The sequence below is a fragment of the Microtus pennsylvanicus genome, chromosome 8 (assembly GCF_037038515.1).
Source record: "Microtus pennsylvanicus isolate mMicPen1 chromosome 8, mMicPen1.hap1, whole genome shotgun sequence".
Taxonomy (NCBI): Eukaryota; Metazoa; Chordata; class Mammalia; order Rodentia; family Cricetidae; genus Microtus; species Microtus pennsylvanicus.
The window spans coordinates 20,062,261-20,085,589 of NC_134586.1; the positions used below are offsets into that span (position 1 = coordinate 20,062,261).

General features: G+C 41.8%; 1 protein-coding gene across 1 annotated transcript in view; it reads left to right on the forward strand.

The window, feature by feature from the left end:
* Positions 1 to 685: 685 nt before the first annotated feature.
* The window catches only part of LOC142855972 (pregnancy zone protein-like), a 45,793-nt gene continuing 23,149 nt past the window's right edge, over positions 686 to 23,329 (forward strand). The window contains exons 1-14 of the mRNA XM_075982652.1: positions 686 to 806; positions 3,042 to 3,225; positions 4,199 to 4,352; positions 4,863 to 4,915; positions 6,018 to 6,038; positions 6,564 to 6,732; positions 7,601 to 7,685; positions 9,268 to 9,391; positions 12,768 to 12,882; positions 13,487 to 13,596; positions 15,938 to 16,099; positions 17,636 to 17,863; positions 18,659 to 18,722; positions 22,142 to 22,284. Coding sequence (XP_075838767.1) covers positions 724 to 806; positions 3,042 to 3,225; positions 4,199 to 4,352; positions 4,863 to 4,915; positions 6,018 to 6,038; positions 6,564 to 6,732; positions 7,601 to 7,685; positions 9,268 to 9,391; positions 12,768 to 12,882; positions 13,487 to 13,596; positions 15,938 to 16,099; positions 17,636 to 17,863; positions 18,659 to 18,722; positions 22,142 to 22,284 — 1,695 coding nt within the window. The 5' untranslated portion in view covers positions 686 to 723. The remainder of the gene's footprint in view (positions 807 to 3,041; positions 3,226 to 4,198; positions 4,353 to 4,862; positions 4,916 to 6,017; positions 6,039 to 6,563; positions 6,733 to 7,600; positions 7,686 to 9,267; positions 9,392 to 12,767; positions 12,883 to 13,486; positions 13,597 to 15,937; positions 16,100 to 17,635; positions 17,864 to 18,658; positions 18,723 to 22,141; positions 22,285 to 23,329) is intronic.

Sequence of the window (23,329 nt, forward strand, 5' to 3'; positions counted from 1 at the left end):
ATGGCTGCCTTAAAAATTAAGATGGGGAGCTGTTGGGAAGCTACCTGATGACATCATCTGACCTCCACACTTACATGCGTCCTCAGACACACACCCCTGTAATGTCAGACTTTCGCTGGGGAGGCCTGACACAAACATCTATTCATCCCAGAATAAGAAGTGATGACAGAACAAAGTCATGATTCTACCAAGGCCTAACTTGGCTTTATTTATTTCAATTTCTTAAAAAAGAAAAAGAAAAAAAAAGACACTGAAGGACGCTGAAGCACATACCTCTAAGCTTACCTTATCTAACATTCTGAGGTAAATTTCATTTATTATGTCATTTGGGAGAAGGCATCGCTCCCTGAATTACCAAGAGCAGATTGATATTATATATTAGTATTCATTGTCCTTTTTTAAAAAGTCAGTCATATTGATTGATTTCATCAAACTGTGTGGTTTATTTTATTTTTTAATTGTTTAAAGTGCTGAGTATTAAGGCACAATTTTTCAAATTTTACGGTAACTTCCAAAAGTCAATAAAAGAATAGAGATGGTACTGGAAATTATCTGGAATTGATTTTTTTAATAGTGAAGTAGTTAATGTGTTACAAAAATAAGTGGTTGGTAGTTTACTTTCATTGCCCATCAGGTAAAATAAAAGCCAGTGGCTCTGGACAACGATCAGAGGTCAAAGGGCCGAGGGCTCGGAATCATTCTCCGTCTCTGGCCCTCTCCACCATGAGGGGAAACCAGCAGCTCACACTGGTCTCATTTTTACTGTTACTGCTTCTTCCCAGAGATGCCGCAGCTGCTGCAAAACCGTAAGCAATTCTTACTTCAGAAAATCCTTCCTTCCTACCGTGTTATCTCTTTCCTGGCTTCCTATGCAGTTATCCGTTGTCAAAGAACTTGGAGTGACCAGTAAGTTGTCATGGGTCATGTAGAAGATCTACTCCAGTTCTAGAAACCTCAGATATATGGGGCAGGAATCTTGTCAAACAACACCAGATAAAAATATAGAATTTCGACAAAAAAAAAAAAAAAAGGATAAACTCTTTGTCACAGTGGTTCTCAACCTTCCTAACGCTGCAACTCTTTAATACAGTTCCTCATGTTGTGCTGACCCCAACCATAAAATTATTTGTATTGCTGTTTCATAACTGTAATTTTGCTCTGTTGTGAATTGTAATGTAAATATCTGATATGCGGGATATCTGACATGTGACCCCCTGTGAAAGGGTCGTTCAGTCCCTCAAAGGGGTTACAACCGACTGGTTGAGAACCACTGGTTTATCAATTCATAAATGCCCTGCATCGTCCCAGTATTGGGAAATAGCTCAGTGTCTCTGTTTTCCTAAGTTGAGGGGGGCACCCAAGGCAAATGGATGAGAGACTGCATGAGTCTCTTTTTTTGAATCCTTCAGAAAACATAGGGGCTGCAGTAGATTTTAGAAAACATTGACAAAATTCAGACCCTTCCTGAAATATCTCACTATATGGAAAAAGAGATATGGTACTAAAGAAAAAGAAAGAAAGAAGTAAAGAGATAGCCCCAAAGAGAAACAGCAGAGACCCACGAAGAAAATCTTAGACTTCATAGGGCCGATGCAGAAAAGGGATCTTTGGCAAGTTTGGCAAGTCTAATGAGATAAAAATTTTCAGGACAGACAGACACTCAGGAGGCGAGAAGCAATGTGAAATATACAACCTTGCAGAGCGGGGAAGGTTCAGGTGCCTGACCGTGAACAGCAAGGACGTGCCGGGAAAGGCTGTTCTCCTCTTGGCAGTGTCTGGGATGTTTGCTGATTACATCAGCAGACTGCTGGCTTACATCACCAGACAGTGAGGGGAAGGAGGGAGCTGAGGTTGAGGTTGCTTCTTAAACTTTTTTATTTTTTTTTCTTTTCTTTTTTTTTTTTTTTTGAGTTTTCGAGACAGGGTTTCTCCGTAGCTTTTGGTTCCTGTCCTGGAACTAGCTCTTTTAGACCAGGCTGGCCCTGAACTCACAGAGATCCGCCTCCCTCTGCCTCCCAAGTGCTGGAATTAAAGGCATGCGCCACCACCACCCAGCCACGCTTCTTAAAACTTGATTGCGAAGCAATTCAGCTTTCCCATGTGCGGCATGTTAGTTTCTAGTGCTTTCTGGATGAGAGATTTGTGGTACTCGTATGGAGCCTGAGGCTACAGGCGGTTGGGTTTTTAAGGCTTCCAGTGATGAACCATCGATTAGTTCATGGTTTGGAAATTTGGAATTTTTAACCAAAATATATGATAGCTGTCACATCAGATGGTGTGTGTGCGTGTGTGTGTGTGTGTGTGTGTGTGTGTGTGTGTGTGTGAATGCATAGATCAGAACATCTATCCATCCCAGATAGAGAATCAACAATAGACTAGAGTAGACCACCTTGGTCAACTTGGTCAACCAAAGCATTTACTGGGGATACCTACAGGAATATGAGTCGGGGATTGCCTATGGGAGCATGGATGATTCAAAGGCAACTACAGAACCAAAACCACCTGGGTGCTGATTCATGAAAGTCACATCCCTGGAGCTCTCTGAGTGACTTGCAGGTAGTTCTACTAATAGGAGAGTCTCCTACAGGGAGCTTGACTGGTCCAGGAATATCTTAGAGGCAACTCAGCCTCCTCTCCTCTCTCCAGCGGTTGTTCACTGCTTCTGTAACCATGGAGAGATGTCATCAATCCTGTTAGTCTCAGCTCTCCAGAACTCATAAGATTTACTTCTTGAGTCTCAAGCTCCTCCCTGCCCCCCTCCAGGAAGGAATGTTCCAATTTGGAGGAAATTGCTACACGGCAATAACTTAAATTGATCTCCCAAAGTCTCTAATATTAGATGTTGATATTAAACATTCTGTGGATGAACACTTCCTGAAAGCCAGAGAATCACGTCAGTATTTAATCTGGCATTTTTATGGTGACCTCTGGGGAACCCAATCTTGCTGAAACCTATTACTGATGGTGATATGAAATACTAGGGGAAAAGCCACAGGAATGACATCCTTTTAATCCTTTATGCTTAATCCTCTTCCCCACAGACAATATGTGGTGCTGGTCCCATCACAGCTCGAGGCAGGAGTTCCTGAAAAGGCCTGTGTCAACCTCCAGCACCTGAACGAGACCGTGACACTCGACATAATTCTACAGTATGAAATGCAGACCACAAACCTCCTCACAGGCCAGATGGTAGAGAAGGATTCCTTCTACTGCAGCTCTTTCATGGTCAGTGTCCTTCCCGGGATGTGTGGTACTGGTAGAAAAAGAGTAATCTAGTTGAACATTATGTTCTCATCTATCAAAAGGAAAAATATCTTAAGGAAAATCTAATTTAAATTTCTTTTTATGAAACTTACAAACAGATCTAATGAAGTGCTTGAAAGGTTACCATAGCTATAGGAAAGATTTAATTTTACCTTAAAATGACTTCTGAGGTAAATACTCTTTATACTTTTACAGATATAAGTATTGAGATTCTTCTTTTAAGATTTATTTTCACAAGCTGGGTGGTGGTGGTGCATGCCTTTAATCCCAGCACTCGGGAGGCAGAGGCAGGTGAATTTCTGTGAGTTCAAAGCCAGCCTGATCTACAGAGTGAGTTCCAGGACAGACTCCAAAGCTACACAGAGAAACCCTGTCTCAATAAAACCAAAAAAAAAAAAAGATTTATTTCACTTTCCATGTCTCTGTGTGTGTGCACATGAGTGCAGGTAACTACTGAAGACAGAAGGGGGCACCCTAGAGCTGTGGACAGTGGTGCGCCTCATGACAGGGATATGGGACCCTAATTCCCCTGCAAGGGCAGTGTGTGCTCTTAACTGCTGAGCCATCCTCAGAGGTCTTGAATACAGACTCATAAAAGCCAGGTTACTCATGTAAGACAGACGGTTGATACTGGCCTTGGAAGGTAGAATGAGATATTTATTTTTAATACCAAGACTTCGCTTTGAAAATGAAGACACCATCTGTTTCATTGTGGTGGCTGCACTGAAGGATGTCCCGCTGTTTCCTCCCTCGACCTAAGTAGTGAATTGCTAACATCACATAACCCAATCGTAGCAGTCTCTGGATGTAACCGGAAATTGAGTCCTTGACATTCCCTTGCCCGTTCTCAGGGTTTCGCGCAGAAAACAGACCCTGTAAAAGCTGAGCACTCAGACGCGGGTCTGAGCACACTCTTCACGTTTCTGTCTTGCAGATCTCCAGTTTGCCAGCCTCCTCAGCATTCATTCTCGTGCAGATAAAGGGGCCGACCCAGAACTTCACAAGGACGAGGCCAATGCAGATAAGACAAGCAGAGAACATAGTCTTTGTCCAGACAGACAAGCCCATATACAAACCAGGACAAACAGGTATAAGGAATTAACTGAGCAAGGACAACTGTGGGGATGTGGGTGGGTGGTATTCTTTATGACTAAGCCGCAGTCATGGCACCTCTGGCCCTGGGTTCCCACTGTGCGGGAGTGGGGAGGTAAACAGAGACTGTGGGCTCGTTTCCCACCCCCTACACCCAACACAGAAACTATATTAATTACAACGCTGTTTGGTCAATAGCTTAGGCATATTTCTAGCTAACTCTTACATCTTAAATTAACCCATTTCTATTCATCTGTGAATCACCCTGAGGGTGTGGCCTACTAGTAAGCTTCTGACTGGCAGCTAGCGTCCTTCTCCTTCAGCAGTTTCATGACATCTGACTCCACCTACTTTCTCTCTGTATCTCTGTTTGGATTTCCTGTCTGGCTTCGTTCTACTAAGCCACTGGCCAAAACAGCTTCTTCAATAACCAATGGTAATAAAAAGATATTCATAGCATACAGAGGGGAACCAGTGGAGTCTCACAGAGAAAATCTCTGTTTCAGTGAAATTCCGTGTTGTCTCTGTGGACACGAGTTTTCACCCGCTGAATGAAACGGTGAGTCTCCTTTTGGTGGGAGAATTCAAATGAGATAAATATGCAAACACTTAAGTCTCATTCATTAAAAACTTAATAACCTGAAATCATGAAAGAGCTATTAAGTCTATCACAGAAGATTGCCCCGAATGTACCCATGCCAGAAGCATATGCAGTGGTGGCGCTCATGCAATTCACCAACTGCTTTCTTAGAGTAGATAAAGCACTCAAAAACAAGCAGCCATGGTGATGTATGCTCCTAGTCCCAGAATGTGGGAAACTGAGTTGAAGCATCACAAGGCCCTGGCCTGCCTGCACCACACAGTAAGACACTGTCTAATAAATAAATAAATAAAAAGATATTCAGTCGAAAATGTCCTCTTAAGAGATTCCAGCCACTCCAGAAGTGCATCTGGTTTCTCTTCAGCAAATATCATTTGCAAAACAATAGTATACTTACTATTCAGCTCTTTCACCCAGCTAAATTTCCTCAATCAGCTGTCATAAAAGGAAAGTTGTAACTTCTTAAGAGATTTATGTTCTACACTCAGGAGGCAGAGGCAGGCAGATTTCTGTGAGTTCGAGGTCAGCCTGGTCTATAAGAGTGAGTTCCAGGACAGCCAAGGCTACACAGAGAAATCCTGTCTCGAAAAATGAGAGAGAGAGAGAGAGAGAGAGAGAGAGAGAGAGAGAGAGAGAGAGAGAGAGAGAGAGATCCCAAACCAAACATGTAAAAAGCTACAGATCTACAGATCAAACAGGGGATCTATCCTAGCTCTGACAAGAGAAACAGAGACTTTGCTCCCCTGTGTCACAATTGCCTCTGACATCCGTGAATATGTGGGCAGCATGATTGGACTTTGGTGGGTGGAAAAAAAAAGGAAGAGGAAGACTTGACGTTGGGTGGGTAGAGAAGAGGGTATGGATCTGGGAGGAGAGGGGTGTGTGTGAATATGGTCAGAACACACTGTACGAAATTCTGAAAGAACTAATTGGAAAGGACAAGAATTATATGGGACAAGGAAATAAATCATAACGTGAAAAAGGAGCAGTAAGCTCAGCAAACTTTTGAAGTTGTAATTTCATTCCACCACACACTCATACTACTTTTTTTTCTTTTCAGTTCCCTGTCATTTACATTGAGGTAAGTCACAGACTGTACATCTAATTTGGAAGGAGGGTGCCCTACAAGATGCACCAGATTCTTTTCTCCTTTTAGATGCCACCTCAACTAAACAAGTGCTACTTTTTTTTTGCCTACCTCAAGTTCTTTGTAAAAATAAAAGTTAAATGAAGAATTGCAGTTCTTTAGGGTAGTGTGTTTTCATGACTCCTAAAATACTTCAGGCCAAAATAAACATGTATCAAAAAGAGATTTATTATATCACATAGATGCAGGGTCTCCCTTCTAACCTGCTTGACTTCCAACATCAGGAGAAGTTGATGCATTCGGGATGGTACGGCATAGGGTCCATAGGATCCCACAGCTGGTGCCCACACTGTCTGTTTTCTGTTATTCAGTGTGGGATTCTTTTTTAAAGTGAGTTCATGACTTTAGCACTAATTCTTCAACCACTTATTAATCTCCCAGTGTTATTATTGCCTGAAAAGCTGATCCTAAGTCAAGCTATATGTTTGAATTGTTTACACAACTCATATCTTTCTGTAGAATCCCAAGAGGAAACGAATTTTTCAATGGCTAAACACCGATCTACAAATAGGACTCCACCAGCTCTCTTTCCCACTGTCAGCTGAGCCAGCTCTCGGTACCTACAAGGTTGTAGTACAGAAGGACTCTGGGAAGAAAATAGAGCACTCCTTTGAGGTGAACGAATATGGTAAGAAACCTCCAAGTATTTATGACACTGGAATCTTGGGGTTACTTCTGTGTATATGTGAGGTGCATGCATGTGTGTGCATGTTGGGGGTGGTATGTTCGCACTCTGTGTGTTCATATGTGGATGGCAGAAGTCAGTGTCAGAAAACCATTGAAAAACATGGCTCTCAACACTCCCAGAGCTGCGACGACAGCCTTCATAAGGTGGTGCCTTTCACAACCGTGAGAGAGGTTCGAAGAGAAGGAGCCAACAAGAGGAAGTGCAAATCTTAGAACATGACTAACAAGTTCTGAAGTGGGCAAGGGTTAGTCAGAGCATGAGGGAGTTGGGGTGGGAGAGGCAGCACCTTCAGCTGCCGGAGTGGAAGATTCCTGGGAATCAGCCAAAGACCTGCAGAGAGCTGTCACCTCTGATATTCTCCCACGCAGTAGACCATGGCTCTGGGAGCAAGGCTGGGGATGTCTGTCAGACTAGCTAGCACTTGATAGAAATGAGAGGCGGGGGAGGGAGGGAGGGAGGGAGGGAGGGAGGGAGGGAGGGAGGGAGGGAGGGAGGGAGGTCACACTGGAGCCCACCGGCCCTCTGTTCCTACATCTAACTGCGGTGGTCTTCAGACTCAGGGATATTCCACCCACCTTTGAAACCTTGCACAAAACTAGAGAAGTCTGGGAAATGCAGTCCCAGTTTCACCAAGTTAGCACGGCACAAACTGCTCACAGTAATGAGTGCCAGCGTCTCTTTCCCGGTATTGACACTGGAGCTCCTTCCAGGTGACCCTACGTCACAGGTTCCTCTAGTGAAATCCCTTGGTAATAATGATGAGGTCTCCTACCGACTCTCACCTCCCTTTTCCCTCTATTCAAAACAGTTTTGCCCAAATTTGAGGTGAAAGTAAAATTGCCCAAGATCATTGCTTTCTTGGAAGAGAAATTTGAGGTGTCGGCCTGCGGCTTGTGAGTTACATTATTTTTTATCTTATTTTAATGTCCATATTCTATTTGAGAGGATGTACCTTAGATAATATTTAGTGGTGCATTACTTATCAGCACATACAAGCATTAGAAGGGATGTACAAGAAGAAAGCTATGGCCGTGAGGCTATACCAACCTCATGGCTGGGCAAAGGGGAGATTTTCAGGTATTGTTCTATATCAGCTCTATGGGGGGAGCTTAATTAAAATTAAAATCCCTGGCCCCACTCACAGAAATTCTGATTACAAATCTAAGGCAAGAGTCAAGGATCCTCCAGCACAACAAGGATCACAGGTCTAAAAGAGCAAGCCAAGTCCAGCCTTGCATGGTTCCTCGCATCATATCCAGCAGAGACAAATTGAGTTATCATGATATTATTTATAAATCATGTTTTAATTTTGTTGCCACTGCTTTCCCAAATCATCCTCTCACTATTTTAAAATACTTCGAAATATAGTCATTATATGTGTTTCTTTTTTTTAAAGCTAAAATAACTCCAGTAATCTGATGGCAGAGACAGTCTTTTTTTGTTGTTGTTTTTGTTCTTGTTGTTGTTTTTGTTTTTGTTTTTCGAGATAGGGTTTCTCTGTAGCTTTGGTGCCCGTCCCGGAACTAGCTCTTGTAGACCAGGCTGGCCTCGAACTTCCAGAGATCCGCCTGCCTCTGCCTCCCGAGTGCTGGGATTAAAGGCGTGTGCCACCACCGCCCAGTGAGACAGTCGTTTTTTAATTAATTGTGTGGGTGTGAAGGTATATGCCATATACATGGACAGGTGCTCAAGAAAGCCAGAGGTATCAGATCCACTGAGGCACTGGAGTTGCAGCTGCAGGGAGTTTTGAGCCACCGGACATGGGTGCTGGGGACAGAACTCAAGTCCTCCAGAAGCGCAGTAAGCACTCTTTATGTGTGCGTAGGGGGGTTGCCCACAGTTATGTCTATGTACATGCATGCCCGATGACTGCAAAGGTGCAAAAGGGACATCAGATCCCATTGAACTGGAGCTACAGACAGTTCTGGACCACCAGGTGGATGCTGGAAACCAAACCTGGATCCTCTAGAAGAGCAGCAAGTGCTCTTAACTGTTGAGCCACCTTGCCAGTGCACAGGGCAGTCTTAATAGCAAAACCTCACCTAAAGTAGAGAGAAAACTAGGTGTTTAATCCCAGTACTCAGGAGACAGAGGCAGGCAGAGTTTACACCAGCCTGGTGTACACAGTGAGGCCTACATAATGAGACCCAGTTTTAAAAAAAAAAAATTAAAAAGAAAGAAAAGGAGAGAGAGGGAATGAGGGAGGGAGGGAGAGAACTTTGGAAAAATACTAAATCAGTATCCTTCCATTTAGAGGCATTTTCAAATAGCTCTTTGACTCTTTTGTCTTAGAATTATAGACACATTTCCATCCCCACTTAGATGTCAGGATGCAGCCTGTTGTCGCAAGCTGTTCTAGAGTGCAGGCGCCAGGGACATAAAACAGGTGCTTTAGATGAAAGCAATGGACTGGTGAAGAGACATCTAAGTCATTCATACGCAATGGCATTTGGAATGATCATTTTATTGTTCTAGATACACATATGGAAAGCCCGTTCCTGGTCTGGTGACGATTAGCGTGTGCAGAAGATATTCACGATTCCACTCCCAGTGCCATGGCCAAAATTCACAAAGTATCTGTGAAGAATTCAGCGGCCAGGTATGTAGAAACCACTCCCTGGTTCTTACCTTCTCATGAACTACAGCGCTAAATGCAACACGACAGGGGATACATTTGAAATGTCACCAAGCAAAACATTGGGGCAGGGGAAGGAATGTGAGAATGGGTGGCTGCGGTCCGGGGCCAATTGAGGAGCACATGAATCTATGCATGCATTTGACCGATTCTGTGATTTTGCTTGCCAACAGCAATCAACATGCCATGTTCTAAAGGGATAAAGAAGTGTTCAAACCTGGTTTTTGTCACAGAATAGGTCGGGTGTTAAAAACTGGGATAGTAGCTGGGAGGTGGTGGCGCATGTATAATCCCAGCACTCAGGAGGCAGAGGCAGGCAGACCTCTGTGAGTTCGAGGCCAGCCTGGTCTACAGAATGAGTTCTAGGACAGGCTTCAAAGCTACACAGAGAAACCCTGTCTTGAAAAGTCAAAAAAGGGGGGGAGGAGGAGGAAGGAAGGAGAACTGGGATAGTGTGGAGATCCAGTGGCATGTATCTCCAAATGGCAAAAAAAAAAAAGAAAATACTGAACAATGAATGAACATCTGTCCCAGAAGGGAAAGATCTAGAAAACACAATTAGAGAGCCTATTATGTCACAGAAGAGATTTAATAAGAATAATTAAGGAAAACAACTGAGAGAAGAATATGTTGCACTGAAAACATTTAGATGCAGCCGAGTGTGGAGGATCACACCCGTAATTCTAATAATCGGGAATCAAAGGCAAGAACAGGAGTTCAAGGTCATCTTTGGCCATATAATGAGGTCTAAGCCAGAGAAGGCTAAAAGAAAACCCATTTCCAAAAAACTGGAGAGACAGCTCAATGGGTAAGAGCACTGGCTGCTTGCTCTTGCTGAAGATCTAGGTTCAATTCCTAGCACCCACATGGCAGCTCACAACTTTCTGTAACTCCCATTTCAAGAGTATCCAACACCCTCTTCTAGCATCCGTGGGCACCGCATGCACGTGGTGCACAGACACACATGCAGGCAAAACGTCCGAACACATAAAATAAAATTTAGAACAAAAATTTAAAGTTGGGTGCATGAACTCTGTTTTCAGGGGAAGAATTATAAAAATTCAGGGGTGGCTATTAGAGCAGACACTGCCTGGAGGCTATGATGGAAGTTATCGAGGCTGCAGGGAGCTGGTGAGCGAGAGGCTGCCATGGAAAGACGACCAGTAAGAAAAGCTCTGATGAACAAGATCAGTCCAGTCACACTCTAGTTGTCCCGGTCTTTAAAATAACTTGAAGACTAGTACAAAGGTTTTATTTTCAAATGACTCACAATGTCTATAGATTAATTATGATCAAATTTGAGGGGTCCGCGTGTATTGAGACTCACTAGTTTGTTTGAGACTGGTTCTCTTTCAGCCCCCACTGGCTTCAACCTCATTATGTAGCCAAGGATGGCCTCGAACTCCCATTCTTGCTTTCACTTCCCAATTTTATAGCTAGCTTGGAATTCACTATGTAATCCAAACTGACCTCAAATTCACAATAATTTTCCTGCCTCAACCTGCCAAATGCTGGGATTACGAATGTTTGTCAAGTTGCATGCCTATGATATGATCTTTATTAAAACCTAGGTCATAACATTTAGTTCAGAAACCTAATTACTATAAGGGTTTGTCTAGTCAATGGATATGCATGCTCCCAATGTCTCAAACATCAGTCACATGACTTAGAAAATACAGTCATAAATAGAGTCCATGAAATAACAACAAATGCTGGCAAATATACAGAGAAAAGGAAACCCTTATATAGTGGGAATGTAAGATGTAAGCTAGTCCAGCCACTAAGGAACCCAGAATGGAGGTTCAAATGAATTAAAATAAAAGTTGATCTATTGTATGACCAGCTACAGCGGAGTCTTTACCTAAAGGACTCTAAGTCAACACACTACTGAGATGCTTGCTCATCTTCCATTATTGTGGCGTTGCTCACAATAGCTATGTTATAAACCAACTGAGGTGTCTGTCAGTGGAAGAGTGGATAAAGAAAATGTGATGTAATCTGTACAATAAAACTTTTCAGCCATAAACAAGAGCTAAATTATTCAGTTTTGCAGGAAAATGGACGGAATGAAAGATAATTGTGTTAAGAGAGTTGTCAATCTTGCCAGGCAGTAGTGTTGCACGCCTTTAATCCCGGCACTCGGGAGGCAGAGGCAGGTGGGTCTTTGTGAGTTCGAGGCCAGCCTGGTCTACAAGAGCTAGTTCCAGGACAGGCTCCAAAGATACAACGAAACCCTGTCTTTGAAAAAAAAAAGTTTTCAATCTCAAAAAACAAACATCACATGTTTGCTCTCATATTTGGATCCTATCTTATGTAAAGATACATAAAGTCATGCAAGCGTTTACCTGTGGTGTGAAAATAGGTAGGCCAGTGATATTCAACCTTCCTATTTCTGTGACCCTTAAATACAGTTCCTCATGTAGTGGTGACCCCATAAAACTATCTTCATTGCTACATCATAACTATATTTTTGGTACTAAGAATTTTAATGTAAATATCTGTGTTTTCCGATGGTCATAGGTAACATCTGTGAAAGGATCATCCGACCCCCAAGAGGTCACAACCCACAGGCCGAGAACCACTGACTTAGGTGGACAAAAGAACTAAGGGGAGGGAGTATAAAGAGAAGAGAGGGGAGCCGGGCGGTGGTGGCGCACGCCTTTAATCCCAGCACTTGGGAGGCAGAGGCAGGCGGATCTCTGTGAGTTCGAGACCAGCCTGGTCTACAAGAGCTAGTTCCAGGACAGGCTCCAAAACCACAGAGAAACCCTGTCTCGAAAAACCAAAAGAGAGAGAGAGAGAGAGAGAGAGAAGAGAGGGGAGAACGTGTTCAAAGTAAATCATAGACCTGCATGAAAATATCCTGATAAAACCTGCTGCCATATACAGTGAATGTTAACCAATATATTTAAATATATAAAAAGGGCACACATCTCAGTCAGTGTTGAGCTAGAGATGGTTATGGAAACCTCTTGGAAAATGTTATGCCTAAGTTGAGTTTGAGAAGCAGGGGCTGTTAGTCAAGGGAAGAAAAGAGAGAAAGAATATCATCATTTGAGGAGCAACATATGCAAAGAATTACAATTACAAAATATGATGGCACACTTGGAAACTCCAGGAGAGCTGATGCGGTAGAAAAAGGATCCATTTTTGGAAGAGAGGAGAGGCAAAGGTTGGCTATAAATAACCCAGAGATTAACAAAGAAACCGTTCATCCTTAGGGTTGGGAAAGGACACACACAAAATAGGTATCTGAATGCTTAAAATGTTTTTGCAAACTTATAATTGGCATTTTGATGGCAAATAAAAGAGCTTGGGAACTCTCTCCTCTTCTCTTCAGGCAGATGATAAAGGATGTTTCAGACAAGTTATAAAAACCAAAGCATTTCAGCTAAGACAAAAAGGCCATGACATGAATATAGAAGTGGAAGCCAAGGTCAAAGAGGAGGGCACAGGTCTGTATTATTTTAAAATAAATGTCAATTAAGTGGGAACTTATCAAACTTCCATTCCATTTGGTATAAAGGAGTCTACATATTACGAAAACGACAGGTCACTGATCTCAAGAAATTAAATGTTTAAAAGCAGAGGGTGTATGTGTGTTGGAGTGTATGTGTATAACTGTGATCAAATTTCCATAAGGAATTTGGGACTTAAGTAGTTAATTCTAATGCAGAGACAGAAGGGGGACCCTTACGCTGGCATTTGATGCACTCCGTGGAAGATGAGTGACATTTTGGAAGATTAGCAACAGGCGGGGGAAAGCACAAAAGAACTCCCATTCTCAGAACGGAGGAAATGGAGTCAGACGATGAGGTGCTTCCATGTGCTTCTGAAAAGCATGTCTAGCTTCAGATATATTTGATAATGACCGAAACAAACTGATTTTTCAAAATAAGGCTAACAGAAGATGCAGGATAAGTGAAGATGTATTGGATGTGATACCTCATAAAATTATTCAAAGATTAGTGGGCATTCTGTAATAACGGATGAGAGCTGAGGTAGAGGTAGAAGGTGAGTTTGGGATAGATAAAACTAGCTTCTCTCTTTTTTTTTCAGGACTGGAACTCACTGGTCATGGATCATGTGAAATAACAAACACCTTAAGCACACTGACATTTACTAAAGGAGATACGCACTACAGGCCAGGGCTACCTTTCTTTGGGCAGGTAAAATACTTTCCCGCATGATCATACTTAGGGGGCATGAAATGTTCTTCTGTGTATATGTTTGTGCAGTCATGGTACATATGCATGTGCATACATCTTTACATGAGCGTAGGCACACATGTATGTGGGTACACTTGTGCTTGTGTTGACACCAGGAGTCTTCCTCAGGCCTTCTCCACCTTACTCTTTGGCTCAGGGTCTCTCACTTGAACTCAAAGCTTGACAGTGCTGGCTAGTCTACTAGCCAGCTTGCATCAGAGAGCCTCTGTCTCAGCCTTCCAAGCTCTGGAATCATAGGCAGGCTGCCATTTCCACTCAACATCTCTGCAGTGCTGGGAATCGGAACCCTCGTGCACATACAAGAAGCATTTCATCCACTGAGCCATCGCCCCAACCCCAGGCACAAGATTTTTAAGAAAAAAAATTAATTGCAAAATCAAAATATATTACAGCAATTACATAGAAAAAGAAATAATAGCAAATTTCACGTTTATCAAGGAGAGTGAACTGTTGAAAAACAAAGTAAATTTTAAACTATCACCTTCCTTACATAACTCTGTAATAGTTTTTTTTTCTGTGTAGTTTGGCTATGTTCTCTTTGATTCCCTCTTTATTTAAAAAAAAAGCTTTTCTAATGCAGTTTTTCCCAGAAATAATTTTTAAAAGTAATTGTGTTAGTCAGCTTTCCATTACTATAACAAGATACCTGAGACTTATAAAGGTAAAAAGTTTATTTAGGCCCAGGGAAGTCTCAGTCCATTGTGAGTTGTGTCTGTGGTGACACCACACATTATAGTGAAGAGAAAAAGAAGGAGAGAGAGAGAGAGAGAGAGAGAGAGAGAGAGAGAGAGAGAGAGAGAGAGAGAGCGCCCAGATTCCAGTCTCCTTGGACAACACACTCCCAATGACCCAAGGACTTCAAATCCAATACCAATAGCACCACACTGGGATCCAAGACTTTGGGAAACATTTAACATCCAAGAGATATCAACAGCCTTTTGTCAGAATGATAAAAATTTTTAATTACTGAAACAGTTTTAAAGATTTATTTTTCAGGGCTAAAGCAATGTTTGTAATAGCAATGCTGGTAAATTCTAGGCCAGATAATACAATGGAGTAAACTGCCCTTTTCCTTTCATATATCGCCTCAGTTTTGGGCAGTTTTCAACTTTGCTTTCATGACAAATAATCTTTGGACTAAGTTGATGAGCAGTTTCCTCACTTATATTTGGAGGTTTATATCTGACTTTGACTTTTACGCTTTCTTCATTCATTTTTACTATTTCCTATCAAATTGGAAGAGACATGGATAAGTGTGTTGGGGTTTGGCAAGGCCTTCACAGGTAGAGAGAAAATCACGAGAAAACAGAAACATGTGAGTTCCCTAGAAATGAAAGATAGAAAGGAAGATGGTAGCCTAACAGCTGGGAAGTCAGGGCAGGAACTCAAGGCAGGAACCTGGAGGCAAGCACTGAAGCAGAGGCTGTGAAGGAGTGCTGCTTACTGGCTTGTTCCTTATGGTTTGATGGGTTTACTTTCTTATGAAACCCTCGGCCACCTGTTGAGGGGTGGCCCCACTCACAATGGACCAGGCCTTCCCACATCATCATAAAGAAAGTGCAGCCCAGACTTGCCCATGGGCCAACCTAGGGAGGGCAACTTTTTTCAGTTCAGGTTCTATCTTCTAAAAGGACGTTAGTTTGTATCGCACTGATATAAAAGTAACTAGCACAAGCAGTTGGAGAGATGGCTCGATGGTTAAGAGGTGGCTCCTCCTGAGGACCTGAGTTCAATTCCTAGCACCCACATCAGGCAGCCATAATGGATAAGTTCACTAAGTGGATATAATCATTCTACATTACATGAAGTTATCAAGACATCACATCACATTGTACTCTAAAATTTATACAGCATTCTTATTCTTCAATTAAAAAGAAAAAAATAGGGAGCTGGAGAAATGTGTCAGTGGCTAAGGACACTAGCTGCAGTTTCAGGGGACCCAGGTTCAATTCCCAGCACCCACAATACAGCTCACAACCACCTGGAACTCAGGGAATCTGATGCTCCCTTCTGAATTCCGACACACACAGCACAAAATAAAAAGTAAATATGATCAATTGAAAAACAATAAAATAAAAATAAACTTTCAGGTTTTAAAAACTTAAGGAATATTTAAAGGAAATATCACAGTTTAAAACTCAGAAAATGTCTCCTTTACAAATATAAAGATCTTCAGTAAGGGACAGGGACAGAGCAAGAGGCAGAGATGTATACAGAACAGACTAGAAAGATGGTGTAGCTAGCTGGCATTGGTAACCAGACATCACTCTCCTGTTTCTAGGTTCGTCTTGTCGATGAGAAGAATCAGCCAATGCCCAACAAAAACGTAACTGTCCGCGTGGATCTATCTAAGTACCTGTCCACGTTCACCACTGATGAGCATGGCTTGGTCAACCTTGTCATTGACACGTCCAACTTCACGTCTTCATTCATGGGCATCACAGTAAGTGGAAATGGGAACATGAGGCCGAAAAGGCTTTGGTCAGGGGACTACACAACATGAGGATATGTGAGAGGTGCATGAACTCTGGGGACAAAAGAAATCGTGATAGGAAATAACACAGAGTAATGTGGAAACTTAAATCAGGAAGGCCAGAAAGTTCTGTGTCAGGGACACTTACAGCATGGCCTGCCTTCAGGAACACGAAATACCAGCCTTGTATTGCCTTGAAGTTTTTAATATTTTCATAGTTCTATTACCAGTTAGATTATCCCTGATTCCTTTAGCATAATTCGATTTTTGTTTGTGCTTGAACATCCAAATAATCTTAAGCAATAAAGTTTTAAGAAGATAAAGCAACAGCTACCTACACAAGACCTGTACATATCCGGGCCTATCAACACTTCATAATGGATAGGGGGCTCAAAAGGCCCCACCCTGCCAGAGGAGCAGATTGTGGAAGGTTGCAGGGGGAGAGGAATCATATTCCACATTGCCCCCACTCAATTAAATTACTCCCAAGTGGGTCACACCAAAAAAAAAAAGGCACAAAAATAGAGAGGTTAAGGAAGAAGAGACTTAGTTCGATGGTCAATGGGATAAGAAAAATAATAAGTTGGAGGACTTGATTAAGAATATAAATATGAAATTATAAAAGGATGAATAAGTAAAGAAAAATAAGTATCCTGACATGCAAATAATAAAGTAAATCTATACAGAAAAAAATTATACATGGGCCTCACAAGCACAGTGAGCATTCCTTCCTTCCTTCCTTTTATCCTTCCTTTCTTCTTCCTTCCTTTCTGGGGCAGAGGGTTTTGAGACAGCCCTGGCTGTCCTGGAACTCACTCTGTAGAGCAGGCTAGCCTTGAGTTCACAGAGGTCCACCTGTCTCTGCCTTCTGAGTTAAAGGATTAAAGGTGTGCACCATCACATCCGGCTCAGGGTGAGCATTTCTTAATCCCAGAACTCAGGAGACAGAAGGAAGAAGTATAAGCTGTAAAGCCAACCTGAGATACAGAAACTTAAATAAACTTAAGATGTTGACTGAGTTTTCTGCCCTGCCCAGTTTCTGCAATCATTAAGTCCCAAAAATAATCACACAGAGGTCTACACTAGTTATAAACTGATTGGCCCAGTATCTCAGGCTTCTTATGAACTCTTACAACTTATATTAGCTCATTATTCTTGTCTATGTCAGCCAAGTGGCTTGGTACCTTTTTCGGTGAGGCAGTTACATCTTGCTTGCTCTGTGGCCGAGTCAGGACTGCAGAAAGAACTTCCTTCTTCTCAGAATTCTCCTGTTCCTCTATCTCCTGTCTGGTTGTCCCACCTATACTTCCTGCCTGGCTACTGGCCAATCAGCATTTATTTAAAATATAATTGACAGAATACAGACCATTAAGAGGGAGGTGGGAAAGCAGCTATCGACTTAAGAAAACAGACTTTTTACAATATTTTTTACAAAAAGATATTGTATAGGTAGTTATATAGACAGACAGACGCTAAACACAAATGTGCTCTTGGTTTTCCCATTAGGTCTCCTACAAGGATAACAATAACTGCTATGATAACTGGTGGCTTAGTGAATTTCACACACAAGCACATCGCTCTACAACGCGTATCTTCTCCCCGAGCAAGAGTTACATTCATCTTGAACTTGTTCTTGGTACTTTGTCCTGTGGGCAAACTCAGGAGATTCGGACACAATACATTTTGAACAGAGACCTCCTGAAGGATGAAAAAGATTTAACCTTTTACTATCTGGTAAGAATGAGAATCCCTGAATCTCTTTCTAATTGCATCAACTCCAGATTTACTAGATTCCTCTCAGAACAGCAGGTTTTGTAGGACATCAGTGTTAATATTGGAGTTTTGGGGGGGTTGTACTAAAAGATAAACTGCTTCCTACGAAATTACTCAGGCTTTAATTTAGTTCATCATTTTTCCTGTTCACCACTGAAATATTGACTCTAGACATTTCTTTATTTCTATGAAAAGGTAACAAATTTACAAGAGTTTTAATTTCTGTTTCATCTCTTCATGGTCCTGGGACCTTGGATAATTTACGGGACTTCATGCTCTAAAATGAGTATAAGTCATCTCACCTGAACACTGGAAACAACAGTCCACGTAATTATTATTATTATATATATCAAATTGTTCAAGTTACCTCATTTCAGAATCAGGCCCATAGAGAGTGAGTTTTGTTTATTTTAAAGGAAGAGTTTTTTGTTTATTTTAAAATAAGAGTAACAGCAGAGGATTTACTTCTGTTTTACATTTACCTCCACTATTTACCTCACATACAGTAGGTGCTAAAGACATACACATACATACTTTTCACAGATTCCTAGGAATGATAAATATTGAACAACATAAAACACAAAATTGTGTACTTATTATTTAAAATGTATATATGTACATACAGGAAAAAGGTGGGAGGGATATACCATGATAGAAATAACCTCTGAGTTGCAGTAACATGGTAGTTGATTATATATCGTAAGTATGCTGAAGCTAGGCAGACAGGCCTTACGATGGATTTCCTTCTGTCTTCAGATCAAAGCAAGGGGAAGCATCTTTAGCTCAGGAACCCACCTGTTGTCGCTTGAACAGGGAAACAGTAAGTATCTTCCCTTTTTTATGCCCTCACATCTTGCCAAACCCTCTGGGCAAGCTGGAACCCCTCTCACATTATAGGAAGTGCACGCAGCTCTCACTTATCCCTTGGGGAAGCTTCTCTGAACACTTCTGCATCTTAGGGTATTTTCCCTGAATGAAAGAATATTAAATTTATAACTATTTTCAAAAAGTCAAAAATAATCAAAATGCAAAAATAAAAAATAACCAAAGAAAACTTTTCGTCAGGTATTTGTGTGACAGATCCCTGTTGTTGCCCAGATGTGATGCCACACATTTCCTGGCACATAACATATTTCTGTTCAGAAGCCTCACTGGGCTCAAGTCAGTGTATTAACAGGACCGCCTTAGATCTGCTAGAAGGACCTAATGTCCTTGCCTCTCCTACGTGCCTTTGCCATGTCCTGATTGATTCCTTTACCTTCAAAGCCAGCTCCATCCTCAAATCTCACCTGCCTTTGAAAAAATCCTTGTAGTGACCTTGACTCTACCTGGATAATTCAAACTAATTTTCACATCTCAAGATCCTGGTTTAGCATCTGGGGAGACTTTATTGCCACATAAAACCACATACTCAAAGATTCCGAGATCCAATATCCAGGGTTAAAATTCTGCTTACCACAATCATTCCAAAATCCACAAATACATCCAACAAGTCAAATTCAGTCTCTCCATCAACAAGTGCCTCAATCCATCACGGCGTTTATATGAGCCCCCAAATCTCATATATCATACACAACAAACCAGTTCCAAATCACATCATCTCAAATCTTCTAAATTAAGCATAAATACAATCCAAGCCAAGGAGAAAAATCATCCATCTAGAACAGCGTTTTTCAACCTATGGGTCATGACCCCTTCAAAGTCACTTATCAGCCATCCTCCATATCAAATATTTACATTATGATTCATAACAGTAGCAAAATTATAGTTATGAAGTATCAATGAAATAGTCTTATAATTGGGGATCACCACCACATGAGGAGCTGGATTAAAGGGTCACAGCATCAGGAAGGTTGAGAAGCACTGGTCTGCAGAGATATGAAATCCACCTAGACAAACAGCCCCAGATCCCAACACAGACCTGTCCTCTTTGGTTGCCCTCTGTCCTCTTAACTGACTCTTGAAGCCACCCTTCCTTTTCCGCTAACACGGCATGTGTCTGTGGCTGGTTTTGTGTCCTGTACTTAGAGGGACCAAACGCCCTCCCTTCACTTACCCTCTGTCCGTTTATGACCATGTCTCTTTTTGGGTAAATTCCTCAGGAATCATGTCGTCCTCCTATATGCCACACAATATTATACATCCTGCTGGACAAGGGCTTCTCCATGGCTTTTTCCTGGATAACTGCTCCTCTCATTTTGGCTTTTGCTCAGATGGAGTGGGGACTCTGTCAGCCATATTTATAATCTCTTCAAGGGACCTTTGAAGAGCGAGCTTTGGGGTGGAACATGGTGGCATTTTCACTTTTCTATGACGTTAGCAAGAGGACATCCTTTATATGGTTTCTCTCTCTAACATGCAAGCTCCAGAAATCACTCTGTGTTCCTTAGAAGCTGGATAACGTGAGTTTCCAACAATTATCAAGTCCTGCTTGCTCTGTGGTGAGCAATTCTGTTATCTCCTTCCCAGCATAGCAGGAAGAAACCAGGTTGGACATCAGGCTTCTCTCTGAACACCTCAATCCGTTCCCTACGTTTGCTTTCCACATAGCTTCAGGACATGGTTCAACGAGACTTTCCGCCATTGTACTTCAAGAATCCCCCTCCTCCATAGCCCTCACTGGCAGCAGATTTTTAAATTCTTCACCATTATAATCATCAATATTTATTGTTCACACAAATTACTGAGTTTTACAGTGATGTCTCCAAGCATGTATGGAACATACTTTGGTCTCCATTCTCTTGCCCATTCTTCTCTTCCCTTCCCTTTCCTGGACTCTTCTTATAGTTCTGAGTCATGATTTTTCCTTATATAAGAGAAACCACATAAAAAATCTCTTTATCTGGCTTGTTTTGTTTAACATAACGTCCTCCAATTCCACCCATTTTCCTGATGATGGTACAGTTTTGTTATTCTTTGTGGCTGAATAGTAATTGTCTGTTGTCTAAATGTACCACATTTTCTTGCCTGTTCATCTGCTGATGGATGCTTAAGTTGATTCCATATACCGGTAGCGGTGAACAGAGCCAAAGTGTGGATGTTTGGGCGTCTCTTTTGAATGCTGATCTCGTGTCCTTTTGATAAACACTGAAGAGTGAGTGGCATAGTTGGTTCATGTGGTTAATCTATGTTCTATTTACTGAGCATTCTCCATGTTGTTTGCCACAGTGACTGCTCTAATTTACATTCTCTGCATTTAGAGGTTCCCTCTCCTTCACATCTTTGCTAGAGTTTGGGTTCTTTATGGTTTCTTTTTTTGCTGTTCTGACTGGAATGAAGTGGAATTTTATTGTAAACACAATTTGCATTTCCCTGACTGAGTAGTCTGTGTCTTCACTTCTGAACTTGGCATGCTTCTGCAGCCATCCACCTCTGAAGGCCGCTGCTCTCTGGTTGATTTGATTTTTCCCGATGCTGGGGAAGTGATTGGTGACTACCATCAAGCCACCATCTTGGATCTCCAAACATCAAGCCACCATCTTGAATCTCCAAACACCTGGCACTATTTTCAATCTGTTTTCCTAACCAACTGTTTATGTTATGCCTTTGCTGAGATGTCTACTAGACCATGACTTTCACTCTGCACATTTCCTGGAGGATGTTTAGCCTCAATTCTACCAGTCTAATAAAGATGCAGCATCCCTTACTCTAAAGTCAGCTCACCATGGGGGTCTTCTTAGGTCTGTAGCATCTCTTCATTCTCTGCAGTCTCACTATAGTTGTGTTATCAGTGTGTGTGTGTGTGTGTGTGTGTGTGTGTGTGTGTGTGTGTGTACATATGGCTGGAGAAACGGTTCAGTGGCTAAGAGCATTGGCTGCTCTTCCAGAGGACCCAGATTCAATTCCCAGCACTCACACAGTGGCTCATAACCATTTGTAATTCCAGTTCCAAGGGATCTGATACGCTCTTCTGGCCTTTGTGAGCATTGCACATATATGCTGCACAGACATGCATGAATGCAAAGCACTCATACACATAAAATAAAATATGAAAACCTTTAGAAATAGAGCCATAGACTGAATGGTTTTCCTACTGAGCCAGAGCACAGAATTAAAGCTGCACCTGTAAAAGCGTCATTCAGTGTGCACTTATCAAGCGCCACATCACACAAGGTGGCAAAAGTGTGTGCCCTTCTTATGTGACCCAAATATAAATTCTTAAATATTCTAATAACTATTCTGATATAAAATTGAGAATCCACTCCTGATCCATAATCTCGAATCTTCTTCATTCTCCAGTGAAAGGGGTATTTTCCTTCCCACTTCAAGTGGAGCCAGGAATGGCTCCGGTGGCCCAGCTGCTCATCTATGCTATTTTACCTGATGGAGAAATTGTTGCCGACACTCAGAAACTCGAAATCGAAAAGTGTTTTACCAATAAGGTAGGTGGTTATGTCTAAGCCCAATCCTTTTATTCTATCCTTTATAAGTGTGGGCAATAAATAAGTAATATCTATTTTCATTTTTTTTTTGAGACAGGGTCTCTCAGTGTAGCCCTGGATGTCCAGGAACTTGCTACTAGACCAGGTTGACCTTGAGTTCCCAGAAGGCAGAGAAGGTGTCTCTGCCTTCCAAGTGTTGGGATTAAAGTCATGCACACCATAGCTGTCTTAATGCCCATTTTAAAGCCACCACATAGGGCTCTTTAACTTTCCCCTAAGTACCTCTCTAGTTAGCAGTCTGGTGGTACTGCCCAAAACAGGTGGCCACAGGCTGAATGGTTTTTTTTAATTTAAAAGACTCACGTGGATTTCAAAATCTAATCTACAGAAAACTTTGTATACATACATATATATATATATATATATATATATATATATATATATATAGCCATTTATTTTATGCCTATGGGTGTTTTGCCCAGATGTGTGTCTGTGCACCTTATGTGTGCTTGTTACCTGTGAAGGTCAGAAGAGGTCACAGGATCTCCTGGAACTGAAGTTATAGGTGGTTGTGAACAGCCATGTAAGTGCTGAGAAGTGAACCCAGATCCTGTGGGAAAGCAGCTACTGCTCTTAACTGTTAAGCCATCTCTTCAGGTCCCATATCAAACTTTTAAATTATTTTAAAACATTTTGACACCAATCTTCCACTGAAAATGCTCTTTCACCAAGCTGTGTCGATCTTGTCCCGTCTATCTCCTGGCACACCTCTGATCCTGATCCAGTCATGGCAGAAGAGTGTGTGCTTTGAGCGTAGATTGAGCTCCTGAATATAATCAGGAAAATATACAGGTTTTTGACACTGTAGTAAGGATTAAATATAAAAAAGTAACTTGTCACGAGATCTTTTATTATGCTCCATCCAAGGAATGCTGTTAAAGCTGGGAATTGTGTCAGGAACATGGGGTAGGTTCTGTTTGGGTCTTCTGTGAGTTTCATGTGGTGGGCCTCTTACATCAGCCCCAGGGTCTTCTACTGTGGGTCG